Source organism: Pongo abelii, chromosome 13 (genome assembly GCF_028885655.2).
Source record: "Pongo abelii isolate AG06213 chromosome 13, NHGRI_mPonAbe1-v2.0_pri, whole genome shotgun sequence".
Taxonomy (NCBI): Eukaryota; Metazoa; Chordata; class Mammalia; order Primates; family Hominidae; genus Pongo; species Pongo abelii.
Window position 1 is genome coordinate 72,502,842 of NC_071998.2, and position 17,425 is coordinate 72,520,266.

Genomic DNA, 17,425 nt, shown 5'->3' on the forward strand with positions numbered 1-17,425 from the left:
CTTTTTTTTTTTTTTTTTTTCTTTTGAGACAAGATCTGTTCTGTTGTCCAGGCTGGAGTATAATGATGTGATCACAGCTCACGCCAGCCTCCAGCTCCTGGGCTCAAGCAATACTTCTGCCTCAGCCTGCTGAGTAGCTAGGACTACTGATACACATTATATGGCCCAGATAATTTAAAATTTTTTTTTGTAGAGACCGGATCTTGCTTTGTTCCTCAGGCTGATCTTGAAGTCCTAGCTTGAAGCGATTCTCCTGCCTCAGCCTCTCAAAGTGCTGGGATTATACATATGAGCCACTGTACCTGGTCTATATTTTTACCTTTACAGATAATTTTGTACTTTCGTATGTTTTCATGTTGTTAGTATTCTTTCATTTCAACTTGAAGGACTCCTTTTAGCATTTCTTTAAGGCATTTTGAAACCGCAGTTCCGTAAGGACCCCTGTTTTTATGGATCTGAGTGTCTGTTCCTAAGCAGTCAATCAGCATTCTAAAAGGCTGAGCAAGTAATGTTTTCTCTGGTCTTACATTTGAGATTATTGTCCATTTATTTTACTGCACTAGAATTAGACATCTGCCAATGATCCTGTTTTAGAATAAATATTATATCTCTTAGTACTTTTTACCCTTCTTATGAATGCTTTCAAAATATTTTATAAAAAGATGAACCCATTTTATCCTTAAATGTGAGCTTTTTTAAAGAGATAAAGCTGCCCATGAACTTTGGGGAAGATTCGCAGATACCCGTGGTTAGTTTTGCCAGTGACTACAGAAGAAGTGTTCTGGAGTTTCCCTCGGTTCTTGGATTGAGAGGGGTTTAGGATTACAGAAGGTAATAGAAAAGGTAGTAGATGGAATTCTAGCAATTTTTGTTCTGGTTGTGTTACTATACTCTCTCTATTGTCTTTCTCCAACCTGGGAATGTCTATTTATTGAATAATTTCTATGTTCAAGATGGTCCATCCATATGTATGTGCATCCTAGTATACTATTTTATTTATTTAATCCTGAAAGATAGCCAGGGAGGGAGGTGTTGCTTTTGCATTAAGAGAAGTTAGCTTGAGCATAGCCACACAGAGCACAAGTAGCAAAACTATTTAAACTCGATGTCTTATTCCAAGTTGATGCTCTTTTCAATGTACTGCAGAGCATGAATGTGGGAGACAGTAACATCTGTGGGATGTAGGGGAGACCAATAGGAGGAGAAAGACTGCACGGGTTTTAGGAAATGAGAGCAAGGTAAGGTAAGCATGAGGCAGAGGAGAAAGGGTCTTCCCTTTTCTTTTTGGCATAAAATGTACCCCACTTAGGCCCCAAAATTTTAGTTTTCTAAATTCCCTGTAAGCAAGTATTTAAATAGTTTACTAATACTTATATTTCTTTAGGTTATAAAGATTAGGAAAATTTACCAGACTTAGGCTGGGTGCGGTAGCATAAGTAAAATATACTATCTACCTCATTGTGTTGTTTGAAGATTAATATATGTAGATATATATGTAAAGAAATTGGAATTATTGCATGTACAGAAATGAATGGTGCCTGGCACACTATAAGTACTCAATAAATATTACTATTATTTAAAATTAGAAAATTTGAATGGTACTTATTAATTTTCAACATCTAAAATTACCCACAAGGTATATATGACTTAATTGTAGTTACAGAATGAAATTGAAATGTTAACAGTCTTATGAAAATGCATCTATCAGAAGCTGGGAGGCAAAAGAGGAAAGGACAGGTGGAAAAAAGGGTGAGAGTTTAACATAAAGTAGGGAGTCAAGAGTTATGGTCTAAAATTAAAAAATAAGAAATAGAGGTTATATGAAAATGTATATATTTATAAAGGAAACAAATGAGAAATCATAATAGTATTATCAAAAAATTAGGAAGATGGGGAGAAATAAAGGTGGGAAATGCAGTAAAGGAGCTCAATCCTTATATCCTCTGTTATCTGTCACACTAGGAAGAATACATGTACAAATAAATTTTAAAGGTTAAAAACTCAAGAATTTTTGGTGTATACATGTTTACTTAGAGATATAACAAGAAACATATAGGTTGCCTCTGCAGAGAGGCTAGGATGGGAAAAGGTGAAACAATGCAATTTCTTTTATTATATTAGTTCTGTTACCTATTTACACATGACTTTAATAACTTTTCTTTTTTATAAAAGTAAGAGACAAAAAGATTCCCCAAACCAACTGTACTTTAGGTCAAAAATACAGTGTTTTTCAAAAACTAAGTCTGGTAAATTTTCTTTTTTTTTTTTTTGAGATAGAGTCTCCCTCTGTTCCCCAGACTGGAGTGCAATGGCGCGATCTCAGCTCACTGCCACCTCCACGTCCCAGGTTCAAGCAATTTTCCTGCCTCAGCCTCCTGAGTAGCTGGGATTACAGGCATGCGCCACCATGCCCAGCTAGTTTTTTTTTTAAGTTTTAGTAGAGATGGGGTTTCACCATGTTGGTCAGCTGGTCTCGAACTCCTGGCCTCGCGTTGGCTTCCCAAAGTGCTAGGATTACAGGCATGAGCCACAGGGCCTGGCTGACAGCAACCATTTCTTTACTTCACAATTTCATGGGCCAAAAATTTGGGCTGGCCTTAACTGGCAGTTGTTCAGGTCTTGGCTGTGCCCATTCCAGCATCTGGGTGTAGCTGGGCAGTTATGCTTCTGGAAGGTAGGTGGACATTGGTTGGGGTTAAGCAGGAGAATGGGCCATGTGTGTCTTATCACCTAGCATGCTACTTTGGTCTGTTCACTAGGCTACTGTCAGGGTTTGAAGAAAGAGAGCAGAAGCGGGCCAGGCCTCTTGAGACCTGGGCTTGGAAATGAATGGCACACTGCTACTTCGGCTGCATTCCTTGGGTCAAAAGGACTCACAAAATTAGCCCAGATTCAAAAAGAAAGGAAGTAGACTCCATTCTTGTTATGAATGGTTATAAAGTTACATTGTCGTGGTGTGCTTTTAGAGGAAGGTGGATTGTCATCTTTGCATTCTATCACAATTCCCTTGACCATTGCACATATTGCCCCTTTATTATGTAAATATTACACTGGCGAGCCAATATGTGTTCATTCTATATAGTTCCAATATCATCACTCAGTATGAAAAAAATTAATAAAAACGAGATCTCTTTCAGAATTCATTTGTTCCAAAGTTAGATTTTATTTTACTTTTATATTAGGCCATTGCTTTTTTGAAAGTTTTTTTTCCTGGGCATTATTATTGCCCTCTTGCTTTTTTGAGCAGAAATACGTGCTTACTTTACAATACCTATAATATTTTATGGCTCTTTAGTTTCTTTAATAAATGTATTCCATTTTTTTTCATAAAGTTATCCTGGATCTAAATGACTTTGGTTATAATTTGCACAGATTGCTTTGCAGGCTGTCATCCTGGGATTTCTTTTCATGCATATTTTGGTTTGTTGCACAGTTCTTTGTACCTTACATCTTTTCTTGATTTTTACCATTGTTTTGCTGGGGGATAGCTTTACCATCTTCTGCAGAATATAAGTAAATTTTCTGAGGTTTCAAATGTCAGAAAATAGATTTATTTTCCTTCTATGTTTACCAAAAATTTGTCTGGATATAGAATTCCAGGATCAGAATATCTTCCTTCAGTACTTAAAAAATCTTGCACAACCATCTTCTAGTTTTTACCACTTCTAATGAAAAATTTGAAAGAGCATGACTTTCTTGTTCCTTTGTAGATTCTGTATTTTGTTTATTCTCTTTCTAAGATGTAGGATTTCTCTATCATTTTGCTTTGAAATTTCACAAAAATGTCTTTAAGCACGGATTTTCTGTTGATATTTCTTGGATCCTTTTAAAGTTTCTGTCTCTCAAGCTTTGGGAAATTTTCTTTTATTGCTTTAATAGTAATCTTCCCTTTCTTTTCTCTGTTCTTACTAGAATTTCTGTTAATTCGATATTTTACTTCTTAGGTTGATTCTCTCTCTGTTTTTCTTTCTTTCTCTCTCACTCTCCCTCCTCTATTTTTCTTTCATTCTCTCTCACTCCACATCCTGGAAGATTTCCTTAGCTTTACTTTTTAAACTTCTGATTGAATTTTAAAATTTTTGTTATGGATTCAAGGGAGTATATGTGCAAATTTTTTGCATGGATATGTTGTGTAATGGTCAGGTTTGGGCTGCTAGTATACACATCACCCAAGTAGTGAATGTTATTCCCAATAGGTAAGTTTTCAACCCTTTTCCCCCTTTCTCCTTCCTCCTTTGGAGCTCCCAGTGTCTATGATTTCCATATTTATGTCCATGTGCACCCATTGTTTATCTCTCACTTATAAGTGAGGACATGCAGTATTTGATTTTGTGTTTCTGAGTTAATTCAGTTAGGATGATGGCCTTCAGCTCCATCCATGTTGCTGCAAAAGACATGATTTCATTCTTTTTTATGGCTGCATGGTTGAATTTTAGATTTTTTAAATTATGCTTTTAATTTTTGTTTTTTAATTTTTAGATTTCTCTCCATACATTACTTTTCAAAAAAGGAAAAAAAAATCTTAACTTTATATTCTTTGCCCATGAGGAATATTCAGTCTTCTTTAATTGATCTTCTTTCATGTGTTAACATCTATGTTTGCTATATCTTCAGGTCTTTTCAGCTAATAGCTCTTGAAAAGAAAGAAAGATGCTGTTTATGGTTTAACATTTAGTGGGGTAGCAATGAAATACTCATATGGGATATTACTACATTATCCAGATGTCACTATATTACAGAATATGGTAAGACTGTTATATTCTCCTCTCCCAGCTGTCCTTAGATTGTGTGATATATGGGACAGGAACTCTTACCATACATGTATATAAATATGCTTAATTAACATAGACAGATTTCTTGTCAGTGGTTGGTATATTAATCTGGCAAATCCTCCTTCTCCTGTCCTGCCAAATTTTGGATCTTTTGAAAGTCTGCCAATCTAGTTTTTAATGGCTCTAAATATGGGGAACCCTTTATTTGGGCTTTCTTGAAACAGGTGCCTGCCTTCTTGCTGCTCTTGTAGTAAGTCTTTTGGGTTGTTCTATTTTTTGCTCATCCCTGTTCAAAATTCCAGAAAGTTGCTCTCTTCCTCAGTGGATAGATTTGCTTGGTTGACTCTCAAACTCAGTTCATATTTTAATAAGCCCTTTCTGAATTCTCTAAGGGCCATGGTTTCATGTTGTCATCTTTTGTTTTTCTCCTGTGAATACATCCAGCTGTGTACCTTCACCATCAGCAGAAGTGTCCCCTAGACCCCCCTTGAGAGTTTCCACCCACACTTTTTCCTGTGATACTTTTCCCCGTCCATGATGAGACAGTGTTTTCTTTGCTATTTATGGTAGCCTTTTGGAAACACACAGATTAGGTAAATAAGACGAGACCTGAGAAATCATTTAGACTTTCACTTTTTTTTGGGGGGGGGGAATCAATGTTCAGGATTTAATATTTTTTTAAACAAGTCTAAAGTATCTTATTCAATGAATTTTACCTGTGAGAACATTCATTCATTTAAGAATATACATTGAATCATTCTATGTGACAACCATTTTCTGGGTATTTGGTGATCAGAGAACAGATGTGTATTCGATTCAGGTATTAATAAAATAATCACACAAATAAATGTAAAATTACACAAGAACTGTGAAGAGGAGGGAAAATGCCATGATAATTAATCATGGTCTTGTAGAGTGAGGAAAGGTAAAATAGACAAGACTTAATGATTGGTTAAGTAATGTCAAGGTGGGAGAGAAAGAAAGGTATCAAGGTGGGAGAGAAAGAACAATGTCCAAAGTAATTTCAAGGATCAAGGCATGAGCAGATAGATGGACTTGGGTGGGTAACACTGGATGGGGGCCAAGTTTGACAGGAAGAAAGAAGACTATGTGTCGAATTCTGGACATGCCAAATTTGAAGAACTGTTTCAACATTTGAGTATAGATATCATATAGACAATTAACTATACAGTAGCTTCCCACTTATCTATGCGGGATATGTTCCAAGACCCCCAGTAGGATGCCTGAAACTGTAGAAAGTACTGAACTGTATATATTCTGTTTTTCCTATACATATATACCTATGATAAAGTTTAACTTGTAGGCACAGTAATGTGTCCGGAATTGGTGGGTTCTTGGTCTCACTGACTTCAGGAATGAAGCCGTGGACCCTCACGGTGAGTGTTACAGTTCTTAAAGGTGATGTGTCCAGAATTTTTTCCTTCTGATATTCGGACATGTTTGGAGTTTCTTCCTTCTGGTGGGCTCATGGTCTCACTGGCTTCAGGAGTGAAGCTGCAGACCTTCGCGGTGAGTGTCACAGCTCTTAAGGTGGCACGTCTGGAGTTGTTCATTCCTCCTGGTGGGTTTGTGGTCTCGCTGGCCTTAGGAGTGAAGCTGCAGACCTTTGCAGTGAGTGTTACAGCTCATAAAGGCAGTGTGGACCCAAAGAGTGAGCAGCAGCAAGATTTATTGCAAAGAGTGAAAGAACAAAGCTTCCACAGTGTGGAAGGGGACCCAACTGGGTTGCCACTGCTGGCTGGGGCAGCCTGCTTTTATTCCCTTATCTGGCCCCACCCACATCCTGTTGATTGGTCCATTTTACAGAGAGCTGATTGGTCCATTTTACAGAGAGCTAATTGGTCCGTTTTGACAGGATGCTGATTGGTGTGTTTACAAACCTTGAGCTAGACAAAGTGCTGATTGGTGTATTTACAATCCCTTAGCTAGACATAAATGTTCTCCAAGTCCCCACCAGATTAGCTAGATACAGAGTGCTGATTGGTGCATTTACAAACCTTGAGCTAGACACAGAGTGCTGATTGATATATCTACAATTCCTTAGCTAGACATAAAGGTTCTCCAAGTCTCCAGTAGACTCAGGAGCCCAGTTGGGTTCACCCAGTGGTTCCTGCACCAGGGCCACAGGCGGAGCTGCCTGCCATTCCTGTGCCATGCACCCGCACTCCTTAGCCCTTGGGCGGTCAATGGGACCAGGCACTGCGGAGCAGGGGGCGGTGCTCGTTGGGGAGGCTCGGACCACGCAGGAGCCCACGGCGGTGCGGGGAGGCTCAGGCATGGCAGGCTGCAGGTCCTGAGCCCTGCCCCGCAGGGAGGCAGCTGAGGCCCAGCAAGAATTCCAGTGCAGTGCTGGTGGGCTGGCACTGCTGGGGGACCCAGCACACCCTCTGCAGCTGCTGGCCCAGGTGCTAACCCCTTGACTGCCTGGGGTTGTTGGCTCTGGCCAGCCGCTCCAAGTGCAGGGCCACCGAGCCCACGCCCACCCAGAATTTGCGCTGGCCTGCAAGTGCCGCGTGCAGCCCTGGTTCCTGCCCACGCCTCTCCCTCCACACCTCCCCGCAAGCTGAGGGAGCTGGCTCCGGCCTCGACCAGCCCAGAGAGGGGCTCCCACAGTGCAGTGGCAGGCTGAAGGGCTCCTCAAGCATGGCCAGAGTGGGCGCTGAGGCTGAGGAGGCGCCGAGAGCGAGCGAGGGCTGCGAGGGCTGCCAGCACGCTGTCACCTCTCAGTAAGAGATTAACAACAGTGACTAATAATAAAATAGAACAATTATAGGCCGGGTATGGTGGCTCACTCCTGTAATCCTAGCACTTTGGGAGGCTGAGGCAGGTGGATCACAAGGTCAGGAGATAGAGACCATCCTGGCTAACATAGTGAAACCCCATCTGTACTAAAAATACAAAAAATTAGCCGGGCGTGGTGGCAGGCACCTGTAGTCCCAGCTACTCAGGAGGCTGAGGCAGGAGAATGGCATGAACCTGGGAGGCGGAGCTTGCAATGAGCCAAGATTGCATCACTGCACTTCAGCCTGGGTGACAAAGCAAGACTCTGTCAAAAAAAAAAAAAAAAAAAAGATTTTAAATTGTGATATCAATAATATAAAATAGGGTGACCTGGTCAGTGGGGATCTGAGCAGTGGGTGCCCATTCAGTGGGGCCTACTCACTAGGGTCATAGTCAGGGGCATCTGGTCACCTGGGGCCTGCTTAATAGGGGCCTGGTAAGTGGCAGCCTGTTCCCTGGAGGACTGGTCAGTGGGGCCTCATCTGTGGGGCCAGGCAATGGGGTCATGATCAGTGGAACCTGATCAATGAGGCCTTGTCAGTAAGGTCCTGGTCAGTAAGGTCCTGGTCTGTAAAGTCCTGGTCATTGTGGGCCTGGCAGTGGGGGCCTGGTTAGTGGGGTGTGGTCATGGGGTTCTAATCAGTGAGAGTGTGGTCAGGGAGGACCTGATGTCCAGGATCTGGTCAGCAGGGACCTGGTGCGGGGGCTGCTGAGCACTGCTGGGGGATATCAGGTGCAATGCACGTTATCAAAGGCCGTGTGGACAGCTCGGATGGGCCAGTGGTGCCCAAAGGCCCAGTCAAAATTGGACAAAGCAGGTGTTTGGATGGACCTGGGAGATCTTGTTCAGAGATTTTGACAGGACAAAGGCAAAGGAAGGGCCAGAGTGGCCGGTGAGATGGTCACAGTCTATGGGCTGCAAAGGATGGAGTGAGCCAGGGAACAGGCAGGGTGGGCAGCTGGGGTGCAGGGAGAGGCAGGTGCATGCTGGGAGGTCAGACCCTCTCAGTGCTGTGGGGGCGTCAGGTGGGGTGGGCTCCAGGTGCACCCTCAGTGCACTGGGCAGGTCTTGGCCCAGGCTCCCTGGACCCTGGCCGAGTGATGTGGTCACTCCCTGGGGGACTGCTGTCGGGCCCTGGCCACCCACCCTGGGCAGTGCTGTCCCATCTCAGGACTGGACTTTCTCAGATCCTGCAGAGGGCACAGCCTCCAGCCCAGGAGGGGCAGCCCCATGGTGCAGCCCAAGCTCTCCATGGGCCTGGAGCATCCTCTGCCAGCCCTGCGCTCCCTTTTCTCCCAGGTCCCACTTTTCCAGTGTCAGCCAGCAGGGAGGCCCCATCCTCCCTTCCCTATGTGTCTCCTGGGCTGAAACTTGCGGCGGATTGGGACAGGGATGGTGCTTCCCTCAGGCCCATTTAGGGAGGGGACTGGCTCCCATCCTGGCACAGGTCCTCAGCTCTGCCTTGGTTGCCTTAGAGTGAGAAGGATCAGTCAGTGCCCTGAAGGTAAATGTAAGAGACTGTCTGTGCTGTGTGGGAGGCTGGTCTAGGGATGGAGGACTTAACAGGTCCTCCCAGTCTGTCAGGCCTGGGCAATACTGTCCTATCTCAGGACTCAGAAACTCCAGTCCTGCGATGGGACAGTGCTGCCCAGGGTGGGTGGCTGGGGCCTGACAGCAGTCCCCCAGGGAGTGACCACATCACCCAGGCGGGGTCCAGGGAGCCTGGCCTGAGACCTGCCCAGTGCATTGAGGGTACACCTGGAGCCCACTCCACCTGATACCCCCACAGCCCTTGCAGGGTCTGACCTCCCAGCAGGGTCATTCACTCATCTGGGGCAGGGGAGTTCAGCGCCCTCAGCAGCCTCCATGAAGGCTGCCCCCCCAGACCCCCTCACCCCACCTACACATGCACAGAGCTGGAAGGTCTGTCCCCACCACCACTCCAGAGTGTGAGAAATGGAGAGGCAGTGGGATGGGGACTCTGTGCTTCGCATGTTGGTTGAGCTAAGAGGGCCCATCTCCACCCCAGCCTTTGTCAGGGAGAGAAGGGGCTTCCCAGGGGCAGACATTATCTATTCTCCACCAGGATATCCAGGGTCAAGACTTCTCCCACTTCTGAAATCAGGGTCCAGCACTGCCCCACCCAAACTTCCACTATTTTGTGACACATGAAGCTACTGGGCTGTGGCACTTCCTGGAGCCTGCATGGAGATGTTCAGACCTATGACATCTCTGTAAACCTTCTCCCTACAGCTGAATAAAGCTTGAGGTAGACAGTAAGTAGTGGAAAGATAGGTTGAACCTTATTTCAGAGTGGGATCTTCATAGGTTTTTCTCATCTTGTTTTTATAATTTTTTGGTGTTTGTGTAAAGACAGTATTATGGAAACGTAAGGTTTGGTGAAGGAACTCAGGATGAAAGTGGGCTTACAGCACCACTGTCAGCATCCCTCCATGTCCTGTCGCTTCTAGAAACCAAGCCCACACCAAGCGTGGCACAAATAAAAGCCATTACCCTCTTATGAATAAAAACCCATATATATTGTGGAATATTAAATGTTCTGCATGTACTAACATTAGAGAAAATACTTTTTGTCTACATACAGTGAATTTTTTCTTGGGGACTTGTTTTTCTCTAGGGAAGGCTAAAAAACAATTTGTGACTGACCAAATTAGATATCTCCCCGAAGAAGACAGTGGTGATGGTGGCTGGAGGCACCGGGTGTCTTCAGCTGGTGCTGAGGGGGACTGACTGGAGATACAGCTTTCTTGGGGAGCAAGAGTTGGGGATGTTGCAGGCCCCATTGCTCATTGTTGCACCGGACACTTTTCAAGGGCTGCTGATCTCTGATTTGCCTGTCTCTACTGGGACAACTCTGGCTCTTGGGAGTGGCTTGTTGACTGCTGGCTGCATAGCTCAGCATTCTGCTGTGTTCTGAGTAGAAGGGGTGCCTGTGGTTGCAGGGAAACCCACAGACTGGGGCTTGAAACTGCTGTTTTTGCTGATTTACCTTCAAGGCATGGCGCGCATGGCAAAGTGACATTTTCTCCTCCAGCATCTGTCCAACTGCTGTCATGAGCTCCTGAGCTTCAGCACTGCTGCTGTACATGCATGATCGGTTTTTTACTGTTTTTTGGCTCTCGGCAGTGACTGGTGCTAGCTTCCTTTTTTTCTTTGAAAAAACCCTCTGAAAAAATTGCTTGATGTTTTCTCCAAAGTGGTTTATTGAAAGAGGCTGTTTCTTTGATGGCAGTAGCTGGACGCCTTCATTCTGATGGGTGTCTTCTGTCTTCCTGCCCGGGGTAAGTTGAGGAGTCCTCAATCCTTGAAACATTTCTTCATGTTTTTCTAACTTGGGCTTCCTAGAGTTCTCACTCTTGTGAGTAGGGGGAAACATTGGGCTTTGGCTCTTGCATGAACCTTGACAGTTTGGGTTCCTGGACTCCTTGTGCCCCACGTTGCTCCTTATGGCTGCCATGAGGTCACATAGCTCCTGGGAAGCCCACATGTTCCCAGTAGGCATGCTCTGGAGATGGCCCTGGGGCACTCGAGAAGCCAAATTCTCTGAAGCATGGGGCAGAACAGATGCTTGCCCATCAGGAAGGAGCACAACAGTGGCAGAAACTTGAGGCTGGGTCTCTGACTTCATGGCCATTCCAGGCTCAAATTCACTAACAACATCCTCGATAAGACACAGCTTTCTGGGATCTTGGGAGACAGACATTCTAGGGAGTATAGAGATTTTGCTGGCCCCTGGAGCCTCGAAACCACGGACATTCTCACTTGTGGCTTGGAGGTTTGCCATCATACAGGTTGCCAAGGGGACTCTGGGTTGTGGCACTGCCTCCCTGGTCTCTCCAGCCCTTGAAGATTGGGCTCCTAAGCTCCTGCTCTGCTGGGTGCTGCCTGTGAGACTGTATGTGAGGGGCTTAGATGGCCACCTGCCCTCCTGTCCAGCTGTAGGAGCCTTCAAGGACCCATGATCATTCCAAGATGGGATCCCTCGCGGGGCCCTCTGGAACTGCTTACACGCAGGTGAGGAGGCCTGAAGACTCTCTGGCATATGAACAGATGCTTTGGTCAGCACCTGCTTTCTCAGACTTGCCATTGGTGGCTCTCTAAGGAACGTGGCCACCTCAACTTTTGAGCCAGCCCCAGATTCACAGGTGGCTGAGGAGGGACCGGCAAGCTGTATCAGGGACAAGGATGAAACATTTTCCAGTTTAAAGCACTGAATGGGCTTGAGGACCCTGAGGGGTAGACCCCACCTGTGTTTGGCCCAAAACCTCACAATATGGGCTCCCAGCACCTGCTGAGTACATGGCTCAAGGAAGGAAAGCACCTGGGCTGTGTTCACACAGGCTTTCCCACTTTTCAGGGCTGCTAGATTGCTGGTTTTCACGTGGGTGTTGGACACGGAAAAAGCCTGGTTGACAGCAAGTCAGGATCGATGCACACTCATGGGGCTCAAGCCCTCGTTGGTCTGGCCCAACTTCCTGCCCACGTGGGCTTTCAGGATGTTTTCTATATGATTCCTTTCTGTGCATCTTAATAAATCACTTCCCGAGTCACTCCTCAAGGGCTTCCTCAAGTTCCTTTCTGAATCCTCAGAGGTCACCCCCAGAACCGTACCTGGGAAGCTTTCCATGTCCCTGGATAGATTTTGCGGGGTCTCACCCAGAATTTGCCCCAGATGTGGGCACGGGTCCCTCTCTAGCTGGAACTTCACCTTCTGTGCCTCCTTGCTGCTTTTGCCTGTGGACATGGAGGCCTGCCAGGGCCTGGGTTTGCCCTTGGCCTGACTTGTCCCTGGCGATTCGTCCTGAAGCTGCATCAGATCCAGAGACGCTTGGATTCTTCCACGTTGCCCCATGTGTTACTCCAGTTGTCTCCGGAGTTCAGGACTGACTGGAAAGTTCTCAGGTAGAATGGATGTCAGTCTTTCCTGGGGAAGGTTAGGAGTGGAGACACTAAAGACGTCCTGAGATTTTTGGACCCTAGAGGGTAAAGCCAACCCATCTTCTAGTTGTTTCCTCAACAAAGGCCATTCAGGGTGCTGAGTTTCAGGTAGGGAGAGAGCTTGCACTTTATTCTGCGATGCAGGGCAAGCTACTCCAGTGTTCTTAATCGGGGATGGAAAAGCAGGAGATAGGACTGGGAAAGAGGATTGAAGATGGGCCTGAGCCTCGGCCTGAGCCCTAGGTGTGGGCCGGGATTGGGGTGTGGAGGAAATAAAGGGTTGGGACTCAGGCCCCAGATGGGACCGGGGCTGGGCCTGGAAAAGCAGTGGGGACATTGTAGTCTCCCTTTGAATTGGGCAGACATTGGAAACTTGATTGAAGAAAGAAGGAGACTGTAAAGTGCAAGACCGGTCAGTGACCCAGGCATTAGCCACCAGGGATTCGCTGTGCAGAGAGGGGAGGCCCCAGAAAAGCTGGCTATAATTCTTCTGAAAACTTTCCTGCAAGAGCCTAGGATCTGAGAACTTCTGAGGACTGGGCAGCTCTTTCAAGTTCTCTCCCTTGTTCCAGAAGGGTTTTGGGGTTGTGGTGTCCTGCTTAGCATCCAGTGATTTAACCAAATTCCCCAAAGAATTTAAGTGCTTTTCTGGGGTCGTTTGGTTTGTAAATGATCCATCATTTTCTTTTTCTTCCCAAATGTTGACCTTGGCTCTTTCTGTGACTTGTATCCCCACGACATTCTGGCCATCAGAGCTGAGCAAAAATGGGCTACCAGCTTCCATCTGACAGGTCTCTGGTGGGTGGTGGGAAAGATGATCTTGCTGGACTGGTGAATTGAAGACGCATGAGGTTCTGGTGGTCTCCTGTCACCAGGAGAAGGCAGAAACTTGACTGTTTGAGCCGCCAAGGCCTGAGATGGCTGGGACAGAAGCCACCAAATCCTCACGTGGAGACAAGCTTTGAGGGACAGTGCCCAGTGGAAGTGCCACTGAGTCACAGTGAGATGGAGTTATCAGAGTGGAGTCCCGTAGGGGAGGAGCAGTGAAGTCTTTTGGAGGAGGCGGAGAGCAGGCCAGAGGATCAGGGGTGTGTGGTGGGTGAGGGAAAAGTGCAGGTGGCTCGGGTGAGGGGTGTTCTAGGAGAAGGGAAGGTTCTGGTGGCTGGGAGTCACTTAGGGAGGAGACTGAGGTGGTCATTGGGCCTGGTGATGGGGTGGCGGCCAGATCCTGAGGATGCTTGATTTGAGGATCTGGGGAAGCTAACGGGTAGAGAATGGGAGCAGCGTCTTCCATAGGCTCAAGAGAAGACTGGGAGGCTCCATCAGGTGCTCTTTTGCCCACCTCACCTCGGGGGTCTGGACCGGAGAGCTGACCAAAGTCACCTTTGTCAAGGTGTGGCCCCAGGAGGCTGCAGGAGACAGGAGGCACAAGCTGCAGCCAGGAGCAGGTGGGTTTGGAGGGCAGAGTGGGTGCTCGGTCCACAGCCTCTCCACCACCCCACACCCTGACCGCCCAATTCTCCTGCTACCCCTCGCCCCAGGGTTTTTACTCCCATCCTCTGTCCCCCTGGTCTCCCCATCCCAGGTCAGCTCCAGGCTGCCTATGGCCCTGGGGTCGCATCCCAGCCCTGGTAGGAAGGATGCAGGGAAGGGGAAGTGCCTCACCTCTGCAGTTGTGAAAGCAGGTCCCAAGTCTCCTCCAGGCCTCTCGGGCACTCTCTACAAGCTGGAAATCAGGAGACTGGGTTAGGGCAGTGAGGGAGGGGCCTGGGATCTCACAGGAAGCTGAGTGGATGTTTCTTTAGGGAAGACCTTGGGGAATTAGACCCTGGAACCCACCCATCTGTGTCCAAAGCCACATGGCCCCAATGGTAATAGCAAGGCATGGAGGACAGGGTTTTGTCATTCACAAAGGGCTTCTACACACGGACCCTCCACTCCCACAGTCCTCACAACTGCCCTGTGGGGAGAAAGGACTGGGGTGGTCTCAAAGAGGAATCAGCCTTAGCAGAGTTGAACAGCTGTTCCCAGGGAGCGGAAGGCCCCCTCACCCCCCTCCGCATCCAGGCAGGCATTGGTCTCCCCAGGACACACACACTGCCCCCTGCTGGGTAACGCCCAGTCCCTGGCCTACCATGGCTTCATTCCGGCATGGAATCTGAGAAGGACCCGGGGTTCTGATTTCCTTCCTAGGAGCCCCACCTCAGGCTTCTTCAACTGACTTCTTCAGAGTCAGTTCCCTCCGGGACAGACGAGATCAAATTAACTCTAGTGTGCCCTGGCAGAGCCTTACCTCTCAGACTGTGGTTTTTCATCCTGCCTCTGGGCCTCCCCCTCCACCCTACTGGACACTGGGAGACACGATGATATGGGGAGACAAGATGACATGGGGAGACAAGATGACGCTGGGAGACAAGATGACACTGGGAGACAAGAAATGGCGAGGATCTAGGACCAGCTCTCCCTCTCCGCCCCCAGCCCAGCCGCAGCACGCTGCACTCACGAACTGTATGGCTCTGTCTTGCTCAGGGAGCTCTGTGTGCTTCCTCCCACTTAAGTTTAAATGGATGATAAACTGCTTTTCTTCTTACAAAAACAGGAAGAGGGGGCTGGGCACGGTGTCTCACGCCTATAATCCGAGCACTTTGGGAGGCCGAGGCGGGTGGATCACCTGAGGTCAGGAGTTTGAGACCAGCCTGGCCATGGTGAAACCACGTCTCTACTAAAAATACAAAAATTAGCCAGGCGTAGTGGTGGGCGCCTGTAATCCCCAGCTACTCAGGACGCTAAGACAGGAGAATAGCTTGAACTCGGGAAGCAAAGGTTGCAGTGAGCCGATATCACTCCATTTCACTGCAGCACATGTGACAGAACAAGACTCTATCTCAAAAAATAAAAAGAAATAAATAAAAATAACACACAAACACACACACACACACACACACACACACACACGCACACACAGAGGGATTTTCAATATGAGGTCCAACATGGACGCTATCATTCCCTGTTCCTCGGCTCCAGGAACACCCAGGCTCAGGCCCGCAGGCACCACTGAGCTGTCAGGTAGGATTCTGCTTCCCAGGAGACCAGAGGAGACGCTGGGCCCCGGTGGGAGGCCCTCGGGGGCCCAGGACAGGCCCCATATCACCCCACACAGAGGAGGCTGGGCCCAGAGCCACCTGCCCCAGGAAGGGGCTGATGAGCTAGGGCTCAGGGCCTGGCCTCGGACAGAGACCTCCCCTGTCTCATGACCAGAGACCTCCCCTGTCTCATGACCAGAGACCTCCCCCGTCTCATGACCAGTCCTGGCCGCTAAGCCCACGGGTTTGATTTTGCCTTGACACCTCCTGCGCTCCCCCACAGATGGACTGAGAGCTTGGCATGGAAATCCCAGTACACGATCTACCCCTACCAACCCCTGGCTGCCCTGCCTCTCCCTGGAAGGATGATGTTCTGCTCTCTCCTGAGACTTCCCATCGCAGAAATCTCTCCACTGGATTTGGAAAAGTGGAACTATAATAAAAAGAAAGGAGAGAATCAAGCTCTGTGGGTCGGGACTGAGGGCTCCTTACCTTTCTCTTCCCAGGCGATGATGAGGGTGGGTCGTCACAACAGAGGTAAGAGAAGTAGGGGAGTAATAGGAAGAAGAACCCCAGGGCAAACACCAAGGTGAGGAAGATATCCAACGCCCATGGTGTGGAGCTGGGGGCGTTTAGTGATGAGGCACTAAGTAATTTTAGAGGAAAGGGAAGATTCTCCATGTGAATAGGCGTGTTGCTTTCAAGCAACTGAGCTCTGGACATCCCTGTGGAGACTAGGGACTGGGGCCCAGGCCTGCGTCACAGAGCTGGGGCCTTCACATCACAAAGGCTCCTTTGTTGGGGAGGGGCAGTGAGAGGGGGAGGGGCAGTGGGAGGGGGAGGCTGAAGCACAGCTCCTCCCCACCCCCCAAGCCGGGGATCCCTCCACCCTCCCACCTTCCAGATCCCTCCTTCCCACTAAGTTTTGTCAGTGATAGAACTCAGCCAATTTTCTATTCTTTCTCCCTGGAACACAGATATTACCTGGTTCCTTTTATCTGTTGGAGATGGTGGCTTGAGGCTACCTACTTTATAGCCCTTGAAAATCTGAAGTTGATTCTGAAATTTTGGCTATGTACCAGGGATTTTTATTCTCAGAATCTTGTTCGTCCTCAACTCCAGCTTTCCCACACAATATTTTTGTCTTATATCAATCCAGGGACAAAATGTAAATTCCTTTCACTCTTTTTTTTTTTTTTCTTTTTTTATTATTATTATTATTATTATTATACTTTAGGTTTTATGGTACATGTGCGCAATGTGCAGGTAAGTTACATATGTATACATGTGCCATGCTAGTGCGCTGCACCCACCAACTCGTCATCTAGCATTAGGTATATCTCTCAATGCTATCCCTCCCCTTTATTTAGTTTTGCAAATTTTGAATAGTAAGTTTTAAAAAATTATTTCTATCTCACTTTCTTTTTTTTTATTTTTTTGAGACAGAGTCTCTCTCTGTCACCCAGGCTGGAGTGCAGTGGCGTGATCTTGGCTCACTGCAAGCTCCACCTCCCGGGTTCAAGCCATTCTCCTGCCTCAGCCTCCGAAGTAGCTGGGACTACAGGTGTCCGCTGCCACCACGCCTGGCTAATTTCTTTTTGTATTTTTAGTAGAGATGGGGTTTCGCAGTGTTAGCCAGGATGGTCTCGATCTCCTGACCTCGTGATCCGCCGGCCTCAGCCTCCCAAAGTGCTGGGATTACAGGTGTGAGCCACTGTGGCCAGCCTTCTATCTCACTTTCAATTAAAGGGACCTACCCACATACAATTAAGATTTTTTTATTTTTTAAAATTTTATTGATGTACTTA

General features: G+C 47.3%; 1 protein-coding gene across 3 annotated transcripts; it reads right to left on the reverse strand.

Moving 5' to 3' along the window:
- Window positions 1–10,093: 10,093 nt before the first annotated feature.
- Window positions 10,094–16,348, reverse strand: LOC129054742 (putative spermatogenesis-associated protein 31C1). Of its 3 annotated transcripts, none has more exons than XM_063714256.1 (4): window positions 16,110–16,348; window positions 15,206–15,256; window positions 14,200–14,260; window positions 10,094–13,943 (listed from the first exon to the last, which is right to left on the reverse strand). In XM_063714256.1, the coding sequence occupies exon 4, from the start codon at window positions 11,681–11,683 to the stop codon at window positions 10,247–10,249; it is 1,437 nt and encodes a 478-aa protein (XP_063570326.1). In that variant the 5' UTR covers window positions 11,684–13,943; window positions 14,200–14,260; window positions 15,206–15,256; window positions 16,110–16,348; the 3' UTR covers window positions 10,094–10,246. The 3 variants fall into 3 exon arrangements, with proteins under 3 accessions (XP_063570326.1, XP_063570325.1, XP_063570324.1); XM_063714255.1 differs by adding an exon at window positions 14,669–14,774 and having other exon boundaries at window positions 15,038–16,348; XM_063714254.1 differs by lacking the exon at window positions 15,206–15,256 and having other exon boundaries at window positions 16,110–16,332.
- Window positions 16,349–17,425: the final 1,077 nt, after the last annotated feature.

What these genes read in the sequence shown, in the direction of transcription:
- LOC129054742 (XM_063714256.1), bottom strand. Translation starts at nt 11,683, where the DNA reads ATGGCAAGTCTGAGAAAGCAGGTGCTGACCAAAGCATCTGTTCATATG.